Here is a 23298-nt window from a genome sequence, read left to right on the forward strand (position 1 = left end):
GGGGAGATTGTTGGGGTTCCACGCAAAAGCATATAGTCCCACATCAGATAAGTGAAATGGATGAGGATGGGTTATAAGGGAATGGGTACCCTCTCTCTAATGGCTAGCTTTTAGGGGTGAGCTATACCCAGTTAAATCGCCAAGACACTGTATAATGGCAAAACTTCAGTTGCCCAGATATTATTTAAAACCCTATAAAAGTTAAATTTCCATTAACTATTAATACTTTATAAATTTAAATTTCTTTATAGTTCTTCAATACCTTATACATGTTAACTTTTTTTGCTGTTAAATATCTTATACATACAAATTTCCCTCTAGAACTTAAATATCTTCCTTATATATGTTTAAGCTCCAGCTTTATTTTTACATGATAATAATAGACATAAAAACGTGTATTTTTTCAGATGAATAATGTTTGAGCATAGCGTGTGCCTTTTTCTTTGTTTATTAAGCGACTCTTTCCGCATTGAGAGTGACTACTTAATGTAGAAATAGCGATTGTGACAACTTCTCTACTATAGAGAGAGAGAGAGAGAGAGAGAGAGAGAGAGATGCATTGCACCACATTAGTGTTTGTAATGAGAGTGACTACCAGCTTGGATCTCTGTATTTAATTTAGAAAGAGTGTGCCTGACTACGACTTCTCTTTTAATGGAGAGAGAGAGAGAGAGAGAGAGAGAGAGCTTTACACACCTTAATAAGTTAGAAAAAACATCAATAGTGGACTAATCGACCACCAAATCAACTAAAGAATGAAATAACCACGCCACCCATAACTAAACAAACCTTTCTTTCCATATCCTTTCTATCGTAGAGAAGAACCTGATCTTGAAGGAACATCAATGGTTAGGGCTGCATCCTTAGAGAGATGAATTTTCAACTGACCCATCTCATGGGCCACATCGATCATGGTGGGCCTTGTCATAGGAGAATATTGTGTGCACATAAGACCAAGATCGATCAACTCTGCAATGAGCTCTCTCAACACCTCACCGGAATAAGGTGCAGCCTCCGATGACACGAGCCTCCGCAAGGCTTCTTCGATGATGGGTTCGAGTTTGTGAGGGTAGTGACTCTTAACCCATTCGTGCAAGCTGGAACCCGCCTGAAAAATGACGTCGGTCGGCCGTTTTCCGGTGACGATTTCTAAGAGAAGAACCCCAAAGCTGTAGACATCTCCTTGTGTTGAAGTTCGCCTTCCCATCCCATACTCTGCATTCATTCATGAAATCAAAGGTTTACTTAGGTACAAATGAGGTGGGCCCTCCTACTCTACTGTGCACTTTGTGTAGTGTGCATTTGAACTTCGGTGCATATCCATGCGCAGGTAGCGGGGTCATAAAAAGTTAAAAAAAAAACAAAATAGTGGGGGCATGCGTAAGGCGCACCCGTGCTTATTTTAGAAATTTCTCTCAAAGTGGGGAAAGTTTGGGTAGTTTTCGGCTGTAGAAAGACAAGAGCCACATAAACTGGCACGGGAATTTGTTGGGACATTAACGAAGGAAATGTATACTCACCCCCTTCTCTTCCTGGGCCACCACCTTCTAGGATAATTATGACTACATTTTTCCATTAGAAGGGGATGGCCGGGGGAAGAAAGAATGAGAACATATAATTTCCTAGTCATAAATACACTAGTGGTGTTCCGGGGAAGAAAATGGGGCGAATATATAACTTTTCCATATCCAATTCATGGCGGGCCCCACAATTTGGATTATGGATGAGCAACTTGCACGTCCACACGTACAATAGTCAAGATGACCTAACCCTAGCTTAACCATAAAAAGAAAAAAGAAAAAAAGATGACGATTGTTAGAGATTTTCCTAATGGTCACCCTTCGGTCCCAGGTGGGCCACGTGGATATATAATTGATTCCGTTGATCTGGCAACAAAAATTGGCCCAGCCCATTGTTCTAAGCCCCACCTTGATCAGATGATCTTAGCCCTTGATCAAGATCTTGATTAGGACCACATCTATCACCTCAAGATGATCACTAGATCAATAATATCTTGATTACACAAACATATAAAGAATGAAATTTACGTACCAGGCGCAATATAACCGATTGAGCCACATAACAATCTGGTGGTCGAATTAGCCGAAGAGGCATCAGATTCATCATTGCTACCCATCACCAGCCTCGCAATCCCAAAGTCCGATACCAACGCGGTCATGTCATCATCAAGAAGAATGTTGCTTGGCTTCAAATCACAATGTATAACCTTAACAGGAGAATGGTGGTGCAAGTATGCCAGACCTTCAGCTACATCGCTACAAATGTTCACCAGTTGAATCAAGCTCAATGTGGGGCCCGAATCACTGATTGGATAAAGATGGCTCTCCAAGCTTCCATTGGACATCAAAGGAAGAACAAGAGCCTTAAAATCAGGTCTACTACAAGCTGTTATGATCCTTATCAGGTTCCTGTGCCTAGTCCTCTTTAGTACTTGGCATTCTCTCTTAAAGCTCCCCATGACCTCTCCACCCCTAGTTGAATCCAATACTTTCACTGCAATTCTTGTATTGTTTGGGAGAGTTCCCTCGTAGACATGCCCAAACATACTTGACCCAATTAAGCTAGAGTCATCAAAACCTCCAGTGGCTTCTACAAGTTGTTGATATGAGATTCTTGGAAATTTGGGTAGCCGTCCTTGTTGATCTTCGTCCTCCGATGCCGAACCTTGAAAGTTTGATACCGATCTTCGTCTTCGTTTCGACTTCAATACTCGCAGATACCCGAGAAAACATATAATACAAGGAGTGCCCAAACATGTGAGAAGAATCGGCAAAATTATGAACCGGCGAGTTCTTTTTTGGTAACATGAAGGCATGCCGGAGATCGACCCACATAGGGCATTGTTTCCAGTGAAAGAATCGACTGATAGAGATGCAAAAAATCCCTGATTTGGTACAAATCCTGAGAAGTTATTGAAAGAGAAGTTCAATTGTTTGAGAGATGATGATACTTGGAAGGATTCTGGTATTTGTCCATTCAATCTATTCAAAGACAAATCAAGAACTTGAATATAAAGCAAGCTACCAATGGAAATTGGGAGAGGGCCTTGTAGGATATTTTGAGAAAGATTAAGGTACTCTAGTGCAACACAGCTTCCAATCTGGGGAGGGATTGTGCCAGAGAGGTTGTTCAGTGATAAATCAATGGCTAGTACCATATCCATCTTACTAAGTACTAAAGGCAAAGGCCCGTCCAAGAGATTGCTAGACAAATTTAAATACAATTTCAAGCTCCTCAATCCTGCTACTTCATTGGGAATCATTCCTGATAGTCTATTATGAGAAAGGTCTAAAATTTCCAAGTTTATGCAATTCCCTAAGCTTGGTGGTATTGTCCCTGAGAGATGGTTTTCAGAAAGCAAGAGTCTTCTTAGCTGAGAAAGATTAGATAGAGTATCCGGAATCCTACCGGAGAGCCAGTTTTTTGACAAATCAAGAAGGCCCAAATGAGGAATGTGGCCAAAAGTAGCTGGAATTTCGCCGGATAGCAAGTTACTAGATAAATAGACCCTCTCTAGCCTCCCCATCAGACCTATTTCCAATGGAATGCATCCATTCAAGAGATTACTTGATAAGTTTAATAGGGTGAGATTAGCAAGATTTGATATGCTTGGAGGAATGGAACCATAGAAGAGATTTTCTCCTAGATGAATTTGTTGAAGACTAGTAGAGAGGTGCCCAATTAAAGAAGACATTTCACCGCAGAGATTATTTCCTGCTAATTCAAGTTCTTGCAAATGGGAACAATTCACTAGAGAACTGAAAAAAGGACCGAGATTAGTGTTACCATTATGACTTCCAAAATTGTTATAAGACAAATAAAGGAACTGCAAATGTGGCATTTTATCCACAATGTCCACCGGCAATTCTCCCGTAAGCGAATTCGATTCCAAGTCAATCCATTTGAGCTGAGAGGAATTAGACAGAGAAGGAGGAATCTGACCCACCAACTGATTAGACCACAATAGAAAATATCTCAAATCATTTAGCTTGCACTGACTCCCCAAAGGAATTTCCCCACTTAGCGAATTATTTGAAAGATCGATATATTGTAACAAAGAGCTATTGCATAAGAGTGTGGACGGAATCTGACCCACAAGCTGGTTACTTCCCAAATTCAGATAAACCAACCGGCGTAGAGAACCCAATTCAACCGGAATGTTCCCTTCAAGAAAATTGAACCCAAAGCTGAGCTCCCTAAGGTGGGAGAGCGCTCCAAGCTCAGCTGGTATTCGTCCTCTAAAGAAATTCCCGGATAAATCAAGCACAACCAAGAAGGAGAGATTTGATAAAGCCGGAGAAATCGTTCCTTCGAGCGATCTTTCATTGAGATCGAGCTGAACAACTCGAACTTTCGCATGGTTGCACGTAATTCCCGTCCAATTGCACACATGAGAATGTGAAGAATTCCAATTCTCTAGCACATTTTGAGGATCGGAGATGATTTCCAACTTGAAGGAAATAAGAGAATTCCGGTCTTTCGATAATTGATCATATCCTTCAATCCCACCAACATAAACAAGATGAAGTATTGCAATTGAATTGATAATAAAAATAAGCTTACTCCCATATTGCCCAAACCCCATTGTCATTGTTCTCAAATCCACAACAAAGAAGAAGAAGAAGAAGAAGAAGAAGAAAGAATATTGTAGTAGGAATTGCACTACCTTGTTTGTTTGTATTGTAAAAAAAGGAGAAGATATGAGGAGGTGAAAAGTGGCATGGGATGGGTTGAGAAGGTGTGCTACAGAGCTGCCTAACTGCTGTTGACGTGAACGATTTTTGACCGGTGGAAAGAAGGGCGGGCGGAAGTGTTCAAACGACATTTTGACACGTGTGAAGAGGACGGTGAAACTCTGGTCACCCTTATTTTTTGCTATAAAGGCATTTTATGCCTTCCATGTCATCAGGCCTACTTTTTGTCTTCTATTGCGTGGCCTATGTAGTTGTTAATTGCGTGTTAGTTTAAGTTTAATAGTGGATTACTGCCTGCTAATTTTAGAAGGTATCCTTGTCGGCGTGAGATATTTGTGTCATTTTCCATCGTGGGTTAGTCGGTATGTGTGGTTTAGGGGTTTGAGTAATGATGATATGAGATATTATTATATGGTGCCCGGACGTACTTGCACATTTTCCTTCAAAAGTGGAGTGGGTCCCATTGGTTCCATGATTCAAAGCCATTCCTTTGTTGGGCTCGCCCTTAAGTAGGGGTGCAACTCGTCGGTTTGGATTAGGTTGAGTCAACCCTATCCCAACCCGCCTCTAAATCTCTCAACCCTAACCCAATCTATCTAACCCGAAATCGGGTTGGCTTGAGTCGGGTTGGTTCGGGTTCATCTTGGGTCAAATAGACAAATACAATAGCCCAAAGAAAATCAAGATAAAATTAGAGGATGGAGATCGGGTTGCCAAAGCGTCAACCCTCAGCCAACACGAAATTAAATCGGGTTACCTTTTTCCAACCCTAACCCAACCCAACCCAACCCGAGGAAATGCCAACCCGCCCGAGCCAAAATCGGGTTGAACTCGTCAGGATCGGATTGAGCCCAGTTTACCCAAGTTGCATCCCTACCCTTTAGATAGGCTATGATTCAATGGTCACCTCCATAGGACGATCCTAACCCTTATAATCTGATTAGGTTTCTGTAAAGTGCCATCATTGACAAATCGGAGGGTTAGGATCTTTCTTTCTTTTTGTTTTTGAAATAGTGGAGTATATTAAATAGGAGAAAAACCATGGCCAATGCGTTCATGGGAAACAAACAAAATAGACTAGGATCATTCGCTGGATAAGATTTATTAGGCGTGAGTCCGTGACATATTTAAGTCGGGGCCTAACAAATGAACGGTTGTGACAGTCAAACACACATGGGCCCCACTGGATTTTAAAAAAAAATATGTGCAAGCACTACTATCGAGCACCGACATAGATTAAAAACCCAAAAACTCTACTCGACGATTGAGTCTGAGTAGAGTGAGTTGATAAAGTGCGTGAGAGTATCATCAAGTGATTGAAGTGGTAGAGTGTATTGGTTTCAAGTCCTTCCTTGGGCATTTCTGGAGTTAAAGTACATTGAACGATAATCCTTGCTTGATACGGCTTAAGTATACAACTCTAACAGCTTAAGCCTAAGCTTTTGGAATAATTGGTTGCTTTCATATAGTATCACAGCAATTGCCACTCGGCAGGTCCTAGGTTCAAAACGACTCTTGATATTAAAAATCCAAATGTACGGTCGACTCATAAATAAGCTAGCGGCCATGCATGAGGGGGTGTTTTCAGAGAGAGTACAACTATTACGACTCACATTGATAATTTGATACCTCCACAACATGGGCTCTGTTGCCTAATGCCTATGCCAAAGGAGACAATGAAGGATGCTCTTTGGTTGTGTCGGCGAATAATACTAGCATTTCTCTTATGGGCTGAACTTGGTAACGAAAAATTTAGGCATGTTCATTTTAGAATTTGAGAATTGATTTTGAATCTAAAACTGATTATTGAACTGAAAATTGCATTATTTAATTTGAGTCCAATAATCAGTTTTGAACTAAAAAACATTTCTGTAAGTCCAAAATGAATTGGGCCTTAATGAAAGTTGGACCCGATCGGCCCAATGAAAAGCTAAATATCTGCTGGATATCCACTCTTTGAGTGCAATGATTCATGGATTAGAATAGATTGTGGTGGATGAAAGTAGTTGAAATTAACGTTAAAGTGAAGAGTGGGTGTACTAATCAAAATAGGGAGGGTGTAAATATAAGTTCCCTTTCTTAGCAGGGGTATCAACAGATCCACCGATGTCTCAGTTACGATTCATTCAAATCCCGTATTGATCAGATCGGATTCGGAATGCTCTTCGAATTCTATTTCCCATATCTCGGTCACAATCCATTTCAAATTGAACCCTACATTGGAGTGTCCTAGTAGGTCCTATTTACGTTGTACATTGTTAAAATTCTCAAAAGAGGGCGACTTGTAGTGGCAACCACACAGCGGATCAGGGACTTATAGTCAATGGTTAGTGTTGGACAAATTAGATGTTGTCCAGTAGGGTCTGATATATGGCTTGATTGAATCCAAAAATTAGAAATGTAAATAAATCAGTACTTAGCTTTTGTAGAAAACATTTCTGTAAAATAGATCGAGAAGAAGAAGGCTGAGTCGTGCCACTGGTCACTTTCCTTAAGAATCGTATCTGCCCCCTACCGGTGCAAACCGGGATTCGCGAACCGATGCTCCAAGATAAAACAGCCAAAGTTGGCTCCAGTCCACGTGCACTTGCTGACTGGTCCACCCAGAATCACCGTAGAACTGTGCTCAGATCAGAACGGAGGAAAGGAAGAAGACAAGCAGAAACTTTGATGTTTTTTCTGTAAAAAATTATATCTCCAATGGTGCTGTTCTCTTCTTTTTATAGATGAGAATATGACTGTTGGAGGATAATTAATCACCATTAAAAGACCAAAACGTTTACAAAAAACGTTTCTCTCTTAATCACCATTAAAAGACAAAAAATGTTTCTCTTTTAATAACCATTAAAAGACAAAAATGTTTCTCTCTTAATTACCATTAAAAGACAAAAACGTTTCTCTTTTAATCACCATTAAAAGACAAAAACGTTTCTCTCTTAATTACCATTAAAAGACATAAACGTTTCTCTCTTAATTACCATTAAAAGACAAAAACGGTTTTGGTTTTGAAAACACACCACAAGCACACTCACCAAGGTCTTGGGTTCAAGTCCCCACATATGCAAAAGTCTTTTGCTTTAAAACAAGAGAGGGAAACATAATTTGAATCTTCCCTCCAAATTTTTTTAAACAAAAAGAAAAAGCATCTTTGATTTTTCAAATCTTTTTATTATTTTGTTTAAAACTTCTAACAGTTAGAGAAGGAAGAGAAGAGGGAGACTCAAGACTTGAGACAGATGAATGACAAAATACTGAAAATAGAGGAATGGTTTGTCTTATTTCATTTCTTGCAGTTATTTCTAGAGGAATGCTAAACTGAAGGGCGCCCTTGCAGATGCAAGGGCCCCAGTGGATCCATGTCATCCAACCACATTTATCATTCCTTCAAATTTTCATTTCTCAGTGCCATTATAAATGGGTAATGATGTAGATACAAAGGGGTGCCTTGCGGTTGGAATTTTCAAGGCTGCCCTTCAGTTTCGCATTTTATGGCCACTTTGTTATTATTCCAAACAATTAAAACTATATGATAAACTGTCTCCACGCAAATATGCTGAAGTCACGACCAGATGAACTCTGTCTAGGTGCCTAAACATAGGGCTGCAACTCGGGTCGGGCGGGTTGGGTTTTGGAGAACCCAACCCTACCCGAGAAATATCTCGGGTCGGGTCAGGTCGGGTTTTTTTTCGGAAAACCCACGATTCCCAAACCCGGCCCTACCCATGATAAATCTCGGGTCGGTTTGGGTCGGGTCGGGTTTTTTCACGTTGACGCAAATTTTTAAGGAAAATTCTTGTTTGGCAAGGCAACTCAACTCATAGAAGCAGAAATTACACTCACATTACACTTGAATCAAACAATGATGTAATTACACTCACATCACACTTGAATCAAACAATGCTGTAATCAAACAATGTTGTAAGTACAATCAAACAATGCTGAATCAAACACTTGAATCAACTCAACTCATAGAAGCAGAAATTACACTCACATACAGTAACAGGGTGCGTGGGTTTTCACTTTTAACTATGGGATAATTACATTTACACCCCCTCTAGTTTCTGACACATCCACTTCTACACCTATAGTTTAAAACGTGACAAATACACCCCTGTAGTTTCAATTTGTTTAAGGTTTGCCCCCTCAGCTGAAGGTTCGTCCATAGATTGAAGGGTTAGGATGATCCGATGGAGCTGATTTTTTGGGCACACCATATCTATGTCAGGACCCATCAAATGAACGCTTTGGATCATCCAAATAATGTGGACTCCTACCCGAATCCAAACACTACCAAAAAATCATCCAAATAATGTGGGCCCACATTGTTTGGATGATCCAAAGCGTTCATTTGATGGGTCCTGACTTAGATAGGGTGTGCCCAAAAAATCAGCTCCATCAGATCATCCTAACTCTTCAATCTATGGATGAACCTTCAGCTGAGGGGGTCTACCTTAAACAAATTGAAACTACAAGGGTGTATTTGTCACGTTTTAAACTATAGGGGTGGAAGTGGATGTGTCAGAAACTAGAGGGGGTGTAAATGTAATTATCCCTTTAACTTTTAACTAACAATAGAAAAAAATGTACATACTATAACTTATGTAACTCGGGTCGGGTCGGGTCGGGCCCCTTCAAACCCGGCTCGACCCGAGATTCATGCGGGCTTTTGAATGCTGAACCCGGCTCGACCCGAAACCCATGAAACTTGAACCCGACCCAAGCTATTTTCGGGTCGGGTCGATGCGGGTCGGGTAAAACCCGGCTCGAGTTGCAGCCCTACCTAAACATATTAGGTCTAGCATAGTGTTGGTACGGGAATAATCTTGTTGACAATTGGAAATTTGGTTTCTGTAGGACAAATCTTGTACTACAATCTTTCATACATTTTTATAAATTATAGAAATTGATCATAAAAAAGTGAAGTAGTTCAATGGGAGTATCAATTAAATCAGGTAGTGCAATCTTTCATTTTTTTTTTTGGCATGTTCCTATATTTTTCTATCGCCAATTTGTTATATATTCTGTTTTTTAAACCCAGAATTGATAATGGATACGGGCAGACCGCCAAGATATATAATTGATAGCATTGATCATTGTGTGGGTTAGGACTCTTACTAGCTTCAGATTCGTCTCAGCGGATGACTTATGGTAGGGGAGGAAGTTTGCTTCAGTGGGGAGCAGGGGCGAATTGTGGTGCAGTCGTGGGAGGTGCCCATAGAGGGATATTTTAAGATGAACTTTGATGGCTCTATCTTAGGTAATCCGGGAACCGTAGGAGTAGGCGGCCTTCTTCGTGACCATAGCGGCAATGCATGTTGGGCATTCTCAGGCCCCATTGGGATTGCAGACTCTAATAAGGCGGAGGGAAGAGCTATCCATCAAGGTATAAGGTTGATGAACCACATCATCATGGATCGTGATATAGTGAAAGCCCCATTCACCCATTGTAATAAAATTGTTGAAGGGGTCTCTCCCCCATCCTTGGCTGTTCGCACAATGGATTTAGGAGATTATGGATCAAGTGGAGGGATCTTTCATTTCCTTCCATCGTGTTAGAAGATCGGAAACATTGAGGCGGATAGATTAGTGAGGGAGGGAGCCTCAAGGGTGGCATTGGAGATGTCTGATTTTCTCCCTCCTTGATGTGGGTTGTCATGTTCTTTTTAATTTTAATTCTTTTCCATTCCTGGGTTGTTGATTGATCATCTCGATCGGGCTGATCCCCTGATCTTTTTTCTTATTAATCCAATTCTTTATCATTAAAAAAAACAACCGGGGGGGTCTACAAAGCCTCTACAGATAGAACCCGGACAGCACCCTTGATACAGAAATAATAAAGGAAGCAACATAACCATTAAGCTAACAAGGCCCTAATATTGGAGAGCCCCATAACATCACAGCACACGGGGCATCGAGCTTTAAGAGACATATCTCTCCATCGAGCTAACAAGGCCCTAAAAGTCTGCAACTCCAAACTTGATTCGATTTTATAAAAGAATCACAACCTGGATTGTGAGTCCAATACTAATGTTTGATCATATAACGAATCAAACAAAAGTTTCTCAGACAGGTTTATTCTCTTGTTACGGGATTTCGAAGGATTAGAGAGCAAACCCTTTACTTACATACTTTTTTTTTTGAAATGACAAATATATATATAAGAGAGAGAAACAGGCGGCCCGAGATGGACCACACCCAAGGAAACAAGGAGCAAACCTTTCCTTACATACTTGGTACATGCTTAAATACTTCCTTAAGCATAAAAGATATTCCATAAAAAGAAAAAAATACATAACAAATTATTTTTTTTAATTCTTTGTGCACAATCAAGACAAATCTCAAGACTAGTCTATTTGCAGATTTTCTGTCTGTTTACACATTTTTTGTTGGAGTCTAGTGCGTAAGGTGCGTTTCCACATGGAAAAGACACGAGACGACTCATGATCACATTCCCAATCCGAACAAGTCGCGTGTTAGCCTACAATTTGCATATAAAATAATTCTAAGTTGATCTTATTTTAATTACAATGTGTACATTAATGATGACTTAGGGAACAACTAACAAAGAAAGACACAAAACTATTCGAAGCACCATTAACATCTAAGACTATGCGTATTAGATTATATGCACATTCCTGAGCCCTCCATCGTCATATCCATTTTTGCAGCATGAACATGAGTAGGCATGCAATTTGGCTGGGGTCAGGTTGAACTTTTGGTAAAAAAAGAATTATAGTCAACCCTAACTAGACCCGATTCTATGGTAAAAGCTCAACCAAAATTTCAAAAAATCGACCCGAGATGTACCCCTAGGCATACGTAAAATCGAATACAAAAAAGAAATTGACACAGAAAAATAACCATGAGAAGTCCAAAACTTACATTAATAGATGGTCAAGGGTGTAAATTGTAACACTAGAAAGGCACTAAGGACAGGTTAATCGAATAAGTTATTTGAGGTTGTGTGAACTCTCACAAATTGTCCGTAACTTGGACTTTGAACGAGCAGACAGTTTTGGAGAGGTAAACTACTATGATAAATGAGATATCAATGCAGGAAAGGGTGTTATTTTATGGGTAACATTCATCTCTTGTGTGTTTAATTATAAAAAAAAGGAAGTTCGGTCTAACCTCCCAGCTATTTTTAATAGAAAAGAATGGCCCAATTGACAGATTAATGTATAGTTTGTTATTTATAAACTATTTTCATGGACGCAAACCGATAAAGACTAGTTTGAAATTTGGAATTCGAACTTTGACCATCTTTTACAGTATTGGGTCTAATAATCAAAACCCAAAAATGGTTTCTTCAGAAACCCAAGATCTGGTGAAAAAACCGCCGGCCGATACACCGGTAAATATGTCTCTCTTAGAAGAGGACGATCCTTCAATAATCCATGAAAAAAAAAACTCCCCCATCATTTCCTTTGAGCTGTTTCAATGGCTTGGAATGCTTTCAAAGGAGCTAAATCCAAGTTTTGTGTTTGGGGTCGTTTTGGTTTATGGCCTCAGCCAAGGTTTCTCAGGATCCTTCTTTCGTGTAGTCACCGACTACTACTGGAAGGATGTCCAGAAGGTGCAACCGTCCGCGGTGCAATTATACATCGGACTATACTACATTCCTTGGCTCATGAAACCTATCTGGGGGCTCCTCACCGACGTATTTCCGGTATCGGGTTATCGACGCCGACCTTACTTTATACTTGCAGGTGAGTGTTACTAAGACTGTGACGCACCATGAATGTAATGTATATGGTCTCTGATTTGAGATTGGTATATTGGTGATATGAAACTTGTTAGACTTGAATTTGATACCATGAATCTGATCCACTATGGATTTTTATAGCTTCTGATTTCTGATTGTTCTATTGGTGATATAAAAAGGGAAATTATATCAGCCCAACCAAGTTTTGATAATTGCACTGATTCATATTGTCTTTTATTATTTGAAGACCCGTCAAGGGCTATTAAAGTTCCCCCAAATCTCTTACAAACGAATTAAAAAGGAAAAGACAAACTGTTTTTGTGCAATTATTAAATCATGGTTGGGCTGATATTATTTCCCTATAAAAATTGTTACACTTGAATTTGATAATATGACTTTAAACCCACAATGGATTTTTATGGTTTTAGATTTCTAATTGGTATAGTGGTGAACTCAAACTCGTTACATTTGAGTTTGATATATTCCTCTTGCATTAATCAATCAGGTGTTATTGGGACTTTTTCGGCGCTTGTCGTTTCGATCCACAGCAAATTACCAGTTGTCATGGCGCTTATTTGCCTGATTGGGATCGCAGGGAGTGTGGCCATTGCAGATGTGATTATTGATGCATGCATTGCGAGAAATAGCATTGAGAAGCCTTCGTTGGCGCCCGATATGCAGAGCCTTTGTGGGTTTTGCTCGTCAATCGGCGCATTGCTCGGATACTCTACCAGTGGCTTGTTTGTTCATCATATAGGAGCTCAGGTTTGGTTTCTTTTATATGGATCCTCCTTTGTCTTTCTCAATTTCTATCTCTTAAATTAGGTGTTTGGCTTTTTTTCTTTCTTTTTGTTGCAGGAAGCTTTGGGGATTTTGACAGTCCCTGCTGCACTGCTGATTGTGCTTGGATTTGTGATCTATGAGCAGAGGAAGATTCACAATGTGGAAAAGAAGGTGGTCAGATTACTTATTTTTACTTTTTTTAAGGAATGAATTAGAATAGTTGATAGCACATCACCACCGATAAGATGTGATCAAACGGTTGAAAGGAGCTGGAAGTCTCTTTCGTTGACCACTATAGGTGGTGGGGTTTTTAGGGAGGCCCCACATTAACGTCGTCTTGGCCCCACATGCGTGGCTCGGGTTGTTGTGGTTGGCTCGAATTGAACTCATGCTTCTAAATCAATTTATAGGTTGACTTTTTGGTCATATCAACTCTCTTTATATAAATCAATTTATATATAACTAGAAAATTGGTGTCGCCATGTGCCCGAAATATTTAATACCAATAGAAAGGGAAATGATTTCAACACTCCAACCTTTGTAAAGATGCGCGGAGCATCTTGTCGCGTAGTGTTTGAACTTTAAACGGCTTGTAAGAGATAATTGAGCGTCTGACGCCCTCTAAACACTACACGATAAGATGCTTCGAGCATCTTTATCAAAATATTGGGAAAATCATTATCTTATAAGTAGGAAAAATTGGCTGTCATGTGTTGGTTCCTGTGGTTTAAATAAATATATAATATATAAATTATTATTATATTAAGAGGAAATGGTTTTGTGAGCTCTGCTCAGATAAGCTTATATGAGCAGAGCTCACAAACCATAGGGCGCCCACATTTTGGGGGTGATCTTAAGTATTCATTTGAAAGGCCCCATCATCGATGGGGTGTGTACCAAAAACCAACTCCATTGGATCATCCTAACCCTTCCGTTTGTGGGGGGGGGAAATGGGCAAATTTGTGGACAAACAGTATTTGTCCATTTTTCCCTCCACAAATTGACACCCTAAGACGATCCAACGCAGCTAATTTCTGGTACGCACCACATCCATGATGGGGCCTTCCAAATGAATGCTTAGGATCCCCAAAATGTAGGGCCCCCTATGGTTTGTGAGCCCTGCTCAGTTAAGCTTATCTGAGCAGCCGCTCACAAACCATTTTCTCTTATATTAAATACTTTATCTATTTTCTATCTATACAAAAATATGGGATTGCAAGTGGCTTTTGCATAAAGGCATTTCGCGGATAGCTGTTGCATGAGAGAAGTCACCTCAGATGAATTAAATGAATAAGACAAAATATGCTGAAAAGTGAGCCCCTGTGTGGCTGCTCTCTCATGCAACGGCCAGCCGTGAAATGACTCTCTGGGAAAGTCCCTAGCAAATCACTACAAATATCTAGGCATGCAATTTCATGGAAAGCCTATTTGCCTCTCACTTTTGCATGAGAGAATAGCCACACAGCTCACTTTGTAGGAGTTTTTTTCTTATTCATTAAATTTATCTGACGTGGCTGTTCTCTCCTGCAAAAGAGTGCCACAGAATGGCTTTTCATAAAATTCACTATTAATTGGAAATTTTGCATCCCTCCAAGGTTGTTTAAAGGAGAGAGAGAGAGACAGAAATTTCCCCCTTTTTCTCCACGCCCACCCCCCAAATTCGTTCCTTTTCTCCACACCCGCACCACCTTCTATCGCTATCCGCTCCCGGTCTCTCTTCTCAGGCACTACTTATATCTACACTATTTGCCAAGTGCGATCGATCTTTGGCTCTATACCCTAGGTTACCCTAGTCTTAAATCTCCAATAGCTATCAACTCTACTCTTGCGCAATATGAGATTGAAGGTAGCCTCATTAGGCAATCTATATCTAAATAGCCATCGACTCCACTTTTGTGCAATGTGACATCTAAAGTGGGGTGCATTCTTATATCCGGTTGAGATCGGGGTGTTGCCCCTTAGATAATATATCTCCAAAGGCTATCAACTCAACTGTTGGGCATTGCAACATCAAAGGTGAGGATCATTAGATAATTTATCCAAATTGATGAAAGGTAGAGCCTATAACAATGAGCAATTCAGACAAATGGGCCCAAGAAGCACTTATGGAGTTCGCCATGAGGTCACCCTTCACCCTAATAATATATGGACTAAACAGCCTCTCTGCAAAGCAGGGATAAAGCTGCGTACATCTAGCCCTCTCTAGACCTTGCAATGGCGGGAGTCTCGTGCACTGGGCCGCCCTCTTTAAACATAGAAAGAAATTGACAAATCAAGGGAGTGAAAAATGCAAGAAAAGGGGTGGAAATATCATTTCCCGTTCTTTATTTATTGCACACGTGTGTAGGCATTCGAGAAGGTGGGGGGTGCTATGAGCGGCATGTGCGCAACCATGAAGTGTCCTCAAGTGTGGAAACCATCTCTCTACATGTATTTATCTCTTGCCCTCAGCATAAGCACTCACGAAGGCCAATTTTACTGGTACACTGACCCTAAAGCTGGCCCTGCATTTTCTCAGGTGAATTAACTCTCCTTTTCTTTTACAGGCTAATTTTTTCATTTGATTAAACCCTAGGGGGTATTTGGATCTATGGAAAAATTATGGAATTTATTTTCCAGGGGAATAAAAATAACCCAGAACCTATTAAGGTCTGCAGCTTCAGCTTCCCTTGAAAATGGGGGAAAACTTATTTTAGAAAATAATTTCCATGCATCCAGATAGCCCTAATGCATCCCATCATCCAATGATTTTTTGGGTCCGGGCTAAGACGTGGGCCCTAATGTATTTCATCATCGTCTAAATGCTTGAAGCAAGTGGGATGAACGATATTAAAAAAAAAAAAAATAGTAGTATGAGCTTGCATTCTATTTCGTGACATCATGTGATCATGATCTGATGGTGATAAGGACTTCCAAACATACTGAAAATGATATTTCCACCCCTTTTTGTTTGTCTATTTTCTTAAAGGGGTAGAAAACTAGAAATGCAGTCATTTTTAGAAAAAGACAAACAGAAGGGGGTGGATATGGTGAAAGAAGTAGCAGAAATATCATTTTTTTCAAAATGACCAAAATGTGCCTAACTGTAGTTCATACTAAACTAACGCAGGATTTTGTTGGGATGATCTATGCAATTGGTGCAATGGCTTCCATTGTCGGGGTTCTGATCTATCACAAGGTTCTAAAAGACTACCCTTTCAGGAACTTGCTCTTCTCCGCACAGCTTCTCTACAGCCTATCTGGAGTCCTAGACCTCGTCTTCGTCCTCCGATGGAACCTTAAACTCGGAATCCCTGACTATCTCTTCGTCGTGATGGAGGAATGTGTGTCTCGCATCATAACCAGGATCAGATGGATGCCCATGATTGTCCTCAGCACAAAGCTTTGCCCTCTCGGCATTGAAGGGACGTTCTTCGCACTCCTCATGTGCATAGACAGCCTTGGGGCTCTGTCCTCCAAGTGGGGAGGGGGCGTTGTTCTTCATCTGCTACATGTTACAAGAACTGATTTCAGAAACCTATGGTTAGCAGTGCTCATTAGGAATTTGTTGAGAATTTCCACATTGGGTCTCATCTTTCTTGTTCCAAAAGCCCACCAGTCTGACATTTTGCTTCCCTCTGACATCTCGATGAAGCATTCGTCGGAGGAGAGCTTGCAACTAGTCACCATGAATGAGTAAGTTGAAGTGTAGGTGTATTTGCGGGTAAGTTAACAGCGGCAACAAAAAACCATTTGGGGCACTGATGATTCAATTGAGGCTCTAATATGGTGTAGCAACTTGGGATTGGGACCTCAAAATTATGATTTGGGAGAAGGTTGAGTTACACCTTATACTGTTACAGTGTTGCAAAGAAATTACAGACAGAACTCTTTCAAAGTGTATATCACTAATGGTTTGACTCCTATTCTGTGCTTCTTTTCTTTCCATATATGTGGCAATGAAATACAAGAAAGGAAGTTGTGACCCAACACACATCATCCCTTTTCTTCTTGTTCAAAATTTCTCAACAGTTTCCTTTTAGTTGGAATCATTTTCTTCTTGCTCAAAATTTCTCAACAGTATCGTTTTACTTGGAATCAACGTTTTAAAAACCAAACCATTGATGGAACTGCAGCCTTTCAAACTGGTTCGAACGCCAGTTCAAATTTTGATTGAATTGCAGTGTCATAAATATGGACAATTCATAAATACAAAAAATAGAAAAATAACATTCGAAAAAAAAAAATAATAACAAGCAAAAGGAAAAAACAAAAGAAAGAAATGGAAAGAAAAAATAAGATACGATGATATAATCTCATGGTCAGATAGAGAGTTTTTCCTTATTATAGATTTTTAGTTCTATTTTCTAAATTCTAGCTAAGAAAGTTAGAAGAGTTGAGGCTTGAGCTGGAACTCACGGTTAACATTCCCGGAACTCACGGTTAACATTCCCGGGCAATCACCACGATCTTGATGTATAAGTGCTTTCATTAGGTTCTTCACGGATTGTACTTGAGCTGGGAGACAGCTTGTTTCACGCTCCAATCTTGTACCTATTTTATTGGGATTAATAAAGTTACCGTTTCTCAAAAAAATAAAAGTTAGAAGAGTTGAGACTACAAGAGATTTTCTATTTTATAGGTTTTACTAGGTTGGTACTATTTAATTAAGCTTTGAAAAGATTCAAAACATTACTCGACTAAATTTCATGTTTATTAATAGGTAGATTTAACTTGGAAGGTTTCCATTAGAATTTTAAGACTCTAAGTGGCTGGTTTTTGTTTACAAGTCTCAACTTTGGCGTAGTAAATTATGTATAGTCGGGGCTCTGATAATTAATATTGCTAAGTCGCCTTATTTTATATAAGGTATAGAGAACATTAATTATCAGATAAGTGTTGCCCATCATCCCCCTCTTACCCCCAAGCCATGTGACACTTCGTTCATCCTCTCTTTATCCTTGCCTTGCCCATGTTTCAAGTGCATCAGGTTTTGTACCTCTCAGTCTGCAAGAAGAAAACCCATCGACCTCCTGCTATCCTCGTCATGCAGTAGTCTGATGTTGATGCCTTGCCTGCCATTGGTGTCGCAACTATTGCCATGCTACAGTTTATGGATATTGCGACCACCACAACAGATTCCATTGAAGAGACTAAAGAGCATTTCATACGTACATGCATATAATATGTACTTACATATAGTTTTACTTTGAACAACATTAATGTTCACCAATATGTACTTTGAACAACGTTGTGTACTCTAACCAACGTTTTCTATGGGTTTTTTTTTTCATTTTCAAAAAAAATAAAAATAAATAATAAATAAAACAATGTTAGTTCTAGGTCTGAGGAATAAGATATAAAAGATTACAAATTTATGAAGCATTAATGATTAGAGCTCCAATTGTCTATAATTAAACCACCCAGTTTAGATTTTACATAAAACAATAAAATCATCCAGTTGGATGGGTTTGAATGGTACAACCATCAAAGGTTGTGATTCATTCAATCTTTGCTAATTAGAGGACGAGTCAAAGTAGCAGCATAAATAGTTAAGGTACAAAAATGATTACAAATCTTAACTCTATAGCAACAAGATCTTGTTTTTGGGATACTGAAGCAAAATTTGACACATTTTTTGAGGAGTTGTATGATGAAGAAGAAAGGCAATATTCACCCTCAGGATAATGCTTCAATATCCTTCCCAATTTATCATAGCAATTTGTTCTTGTCAGTCGTTACTTCACTTGTCGCCCCAATTGAAAGGTGATGTGGGATTAAACTCTCCAACATCATGAAAATTCTGTGAGGACCTGCAACCAAAAACTTTAATGAGATAGATCTAAACATGATTTAGTGGGAGTGAGACAGAGGGGTTGATCACAATGATGACTTGGGAGCAAGGTTTTAAATTTCGGTTTCGGTACCGATTTCGGACCCCACCGAAATTCGAAATTTCGGGCTGAAATTTGGTAAAAGTTAAAAAAGATTATTTAATTCATTTTGAAAATTCCGAAATTTTGTAACATTTATTTTTTGAAAAAAAAATATATATTTCTCAAAATTTCGGACCAAAATTCTCGAAATTCCGAGGTAAAGTCCGAAATTCCGGATTTCACCAAATTTCGGTTTCGGTCTCCACCGAAATCCGAAATTTCGGTGGAAACCGAAACGAAATTCACTGTGAGTCGGAAAAGTACCAAATTTCGCCGAAACGTTTCGGAAATTTCGGCAGAAACGTTTCGTTTCGGTAAAATTTCGGTGAAATTTCGGAGATTTCGGTGAAGTTTCGGAAATTTCGGTGAAACGTTTCGGAAATTTCGGTGAAACGTTTCGGAAATTTCCAAAATTTCACCGAAATTTCGGTGAAATTTTTACAAGATTTCGTCCGAAATTTCGTTCCGAAACCGAAACGTTTCGGTTTCGGTGATGACCGAAACCGAAACCAAGATTTAAAACCTTGACCATGCTTGGGAGGAGGAAGAGGAGGGATTGTTCCACCAAGCACATGACTGCTAGCACCATGCGTCAGGTTGTACACATTATGAAATCATTGGCAAAGGCAATTGGGACCGCTACTGACATCCTGAGAGACATGTCTAGCAAAGAGAAGTGTAGAGCTTTGCCTGGTGGGAATCATGTTATATTTTAAGCATCTCTAAGTGCTTATATGTCACAAGGTTCTTGGTCTTGATTTTTGTATCACAAAAGTGTTTGTTCTTCTGTAATTGTGTAAATCTGCATGTATGTCTAATTTCAACAAGACAAACTAATTTGAGGGGTCTCCTTAGTTTTGCAGAAAGATTTCTCGCAAAGTCAGCACTCAATGGGGTAATATCTATAACTAAAATGGAATAAGTACTGATGTACACATTATTACTATTAAGAGGTACCAAAGATGTATTCATATAGTATTTTTTTATTTTGCTCGTCGAATACCCGTAAACAGGACTTGCCACTGAGGATGCATAACTGATATGTATGCAACACAGGAGTTCTTTCTGGATAAATATCTTGTAACTCCAAAATTGAACAAACGTTTATGCATTATTAAGAATCAAACAGAAGAAGTTCAAATTAAGCCTGCTAGTAGACGGAAAGCAACCACCTTGTCCTTAGAAGTGCTAAAACATAAAAGTTCTTTGAAATCATAATCAAACCACAAATTCAACTGGTCGAAAGGCTTTCAATGATTAGCAGCATTCACAATGCAATTCCAAATAAAAGATACTGAAATCCCATGCTAAATGCACAGACAAGAACCACAAAACGCAAGGTGAGAGGAAAAAATGAAACAAAAGTACAAACTGTGTACCTCAATGTATGCCAAATATCTCTTCAGGAGGATCATAAACATGACGATCTGGAAACATCTCCTCAAAGTCTTGCTTGACTTTGTTTCTCAATAGAGGATGTGGGAGGAGCCCCTTCAACAAAATCCTAAAGGGCATTTCCTCAGGTGGATCAGGAGAATTCTTCATATCCTCGTAAATATTCATAGCGTCTGCAGGTGAACCATACTTCAAGAACCCTCTGATTACTTCAGCATAAGTCTGAGAATCAGGAAATAAATCCTCTTTCTTCATACTCTCCCATACTTGCATTGCATCATCCATCCTTTTACTCTTTGCCAGTGCAATAATCAAATCTTTGTACAGGTACACATCAGGATTATACCAGTCCTCCTTCTGAATTACTCTAAATGTCTGAAAACCCAACAACATAGTGGCAAAGAAAAATTCGATTGTATTAGAGCATGTTATAATATTAACTAAGAAGCTCTATTCAGAATTGAAAAGAAACATGGAAAATCAAGCATGAAAACCAGGCCATAGGCACTAATATCATCTACAAATTAAACTCAAACATGTCCCAAACTACACAAACTAACTGAAAATCCGAATTTTATTAATAGACCCAAGTCAGAAATGGCAGACAAATGGAAACTCAATCAGATATATCAGAACTAAAACACAAACTTAACATTCTAGAATCCAACAAAACCCCAATGGTATCCTCTTGAGGCACTTAAATCAGAAAATCCATCACTTATGCATGAACCCAACGTAGAAAAAGAGAGAACTTGATGATGGGCACGAAAAAAAGACTTTAACACCAGCCAAAGTATTTAGAACCAAAACAAATTAAAATCTCAATTCAATCCTCCTCCAGATCATCTTTAAAACAAATAATTCATAGAAAACCCCAATTCAGAAACTTGAAGAGAAAGCAGAATTAAGCTAAAAATCAAAGCTTTTAGCTCAGAAAACAGTAATTTCTCAATCAACCCAACTTTCTATATCATCTCATCTTTCCCAAATAAAAGGAAAACCAACACTATTCGCAGCCCAGTTCATAAATTTGATGAGAAAGATTAATTGAGCCAAACATCTAGAGAGACAGTTTTAATAGAAAACCCAATGCAGTATATTCCAAAGCTTAAAAGCTTATGAGAGAAAGATAGAGTACTTAAAATCAAACAGCAACCAATTAAAAACCCTAATCAGACCCCTTCCACGGAAACCTTAAAACCCTAAAACCCACCAATCTATTCCAAAACCCACTTCAGAAGATGCATAAAAACGAGACCTTAAGAGCCAAAAACATCTCCTCTTGTCGCTCGAGTTCGGTGAGGACGGCAATCATGTCCATCTTCAATAGCCTCCGGACGTGCGACTTTATGAACTTGTCGAGCTTTTCCTCATCATCTTTGAATCTTTTGAGCCCCAAAATCACGAAAAGGGCTTCTTTTCCAATCATCTTTTTTCCTTTCCAGAGAGGGCCTCTCGGTCTTCCGTCGTGGTAATGCCTGAAACCCCAGATGGATCTGTTCCAATCTATTTCGTGAATTGGGTTCTGCCATTTGACGAGGGTCGATGATTCTTGTGTGGGTTTTGTCAGGACCCGAATGATCGTCGAGCAAAAAACGGGGATTTTCGATCTTGTAAAAGCTCGAATCGCCATGGAAGGTCTGAAAGCAGCGGCATGTAAACCTCTCCCTCTCTTAAACCCTCGGGATTTTTTCAGCTTTTACTCGGAATTTTCCTCAACAAAAACCCCCACAACTTAGTACGAAACAGCCACATTATGGATGAATCTCACCATGGGTGATCCTATTGCTCGATCAACGCTTGATTTGGTGGGACCACTTGATCCAACAGTGGAATAGCCCAATGGTCAAGCCTTTCAAGCCTTCCACTAATGAATGTTTGATCACTGTATTGACGAAAGCACCGTAAAGAAGAGTTCACCACAATGCGAACCCACTTATGGTTTCATCAAGTAAAGCTAGTAGCCCTTTGATCCTAACCCCTTTATCTCTCGATTATTTTTCAGCAACCTCACGAGACTATCTAACAGTCATGTGTTTCAAAAGAAGTCTCATCTTCCTGTATCTTTAGCTTGTACAACTAATGTTTTAGATATAGTTTGTCAGTAAATATTTTGGACATCTAGAACTTTTTCAACTTTTTCATAATTTAGGTTTGAGTTTTCATCCAAGATTGAACATGATATTATCTGTCAGACATAGTTAGATTCTGGTGACCATTCTCGGCTCAATATCCATTCACCCTGCATCCTGCATTTCTTTACTGGCTTCCTATCACTTCCTTTCAACACATTGGGCAGGCCCTATTGATATAGGATGTCATTCACCCTTTTTCAAATAATGAAAATGGTTATGATGAATCCGCATCCCCTGTAGGATAATTTGCACCCCTTTAAAGGAAGGTATGTGGCAGACTTTAATGCTTTTGGATGTCAATTCATGTCAAAGGGGTGCGTATTTATCATCACCCTAAGGCCTCGTTTGGATACCTCATGCTTTTGTATTTGGATTTGGATTTGAGTTTTGGATGCAAAATACATTAATCATCCTCTTGCTAATGTTGTACGGGGGAGAGAGGGACGTCTGGCTGCTTCTGTAGAAAGGTAGAGGAGCAGCGAGGGTGAAGGTAATTGCCACAAATATTGATTTCCAGATAACGTCTTGCAGAATAGATTTGAAAATCGGATTTTTTTTCCTACTATTGTGGCTGATTTGGAAATCTAAGAATATGATCTAGTTCCAAATCTCAACGGCAAATGTGAGAAATCCAAATCTAAATCTCGTGG

The 23298-nt window shown here is 39.4% G+C and overlaps 3 protein-coding genes across 3 annotated transcripts; 1 reads left to right on the forward strand and 2 right to left on the reverse strand.

The window, feature by feature from the left end:
* Positions 1 to 701: 701 nt before the first annotated feature.
* Positions 702 to 4692, reverse strand: LOC143878324 (putative leucine-rich repeat receptor-like serine/threonine-protein kinase At2g24130). Its single transcript, XM_077380624.1, has 2 exons — positions 2053 to 4692; positions 702 to 1215 (listed from the first exon to the last, which is right to left on the reverse strand). Exons 1-2 carry the CDS (start codon positions 4610 to 4612, stop codon positions 809 to 811), a joined length of 2967 nt encoding a protein of 988 aa, XP_077236739.1. The 5' UTR covers positions 4613 to 4692; the 3' UTR covers positions 702 to 808.
* A 7323-nt stretch (positions 4693 to 12015) lies between these two features.
* Positions 12016 to 17111, forward strand: LOC143878325 (Major facilitator superfamily protein). The gene is made up of 5 exons (XM_077380625.1): positions 12016 to 12424; positions 12926 to 13185; positions 13279 to 13374; positions 15551 to 15721; positions 16313 to 17111. Exons 1-5 carry the CDS (start codon positions 12016 to 12018, stop codon positions 16880 to 16882), a joined length of 1506 nt encoding a protein of 501 aa, XP_077236740.1. The 3' UTR covers positions 16883 to 17111.
* A 1511-nt stretch (positions 17112 to 18622) lies between these two features.
* Positions 18623 to 22461, reverse strand: LOC143878326 (Pentatricopeptide repeat (PPR) superfamily protein). The gene is made up of 3 exons (XM_077380626.1): positions 21772 to 22461; positions 20498 to 20888; positions 18623 to 18995 (listed from the first exon to the last, which is right to left on the reverse strand). Exons 1-2 carry the CDS (start codon positions 22144 to 22146, stop codon positions 20499 to 20501), a joined length of 765 nt encoding a protein of 254 aa, XP_077236741.1. The 5' UTR covers positions 22147 to 22461; the 3' UTR covers positions 18623 to 18995; position 20498.
* Between the last annotated feature and the right edge of the window lie 837 nt (positions 22462 to 23298).

Source organism: Tasmannia lanceolata, unplaced genomic scaffold, assembly GCF_043159265.1.
Source record: "Tasmannia lanceolata isolate RefF3 unplaced genomic scaffold, GAP_Taslan_0.1 ptg000006l, whole genome shotgun sequence".
NCBI classification, from domain to species: domain Eukaryota; kingdom Viridiplantae; phylum Streptophyta; class Magnoliopsida; order Canellales; family Winteraceae; genus Tasmannia; species Tasmannia lanceolata.

Excerpts from the sequence above, each read along its gene's own strand:
- LOC143878326 (XM_077380626.1), bottom strand. The coding sequence starts at position 22,146 with ATGGCGATTCGAGCTTTTACAAGATCGAAAATCCCCGTTTTTTGCTCG. Across the intron at positions 20,889-21,771 it reads AGATGTTTTTGGCTCTTAAG|ACATTTAGAGTAATTCAGAA; the intron begins GTCTCGTTTTTA and ends TTGGGTTTTCAG.
- LOC143878325 (XM_077380625.1), top strand. The coding sequence starts at position 12,016 with ATGGTTTCTTCAGAAACCCAAGATCTGGTGAAAAAACCGCCGGCCGAT. Across the intron at positions 12,425-12,925 it reads ACCTTACTTTATACTTGCAG|GTGTTATTGGGACTTTTTCG; the intron begins GTGAGTGTTACT and ends TTAATCAATCAG. Across the intron at positions 13,375-15,550 it reads TTCACAATGTGGAAAAGAAG|GCATTCGAGAAGGTGGGGGG; the intron begins GTGGTCAGATTA and ends ACACGTGTGTAG.
- LOC143878324 (XM_077380624.1), bottom strand. The coding sequence starts at position 4,612 with ATGACAATGGGGTTTGGGCAATATGGGAGTAAGCTTATTTTTATTATC. Across the intron at positions 1,216-2,052 it reads AATCGGTTATATTGCGCCTG|AGTATGGGATGGGAAGGCGA; the intron begins GTACGTAAATTT and ends GAATGAATGCAG.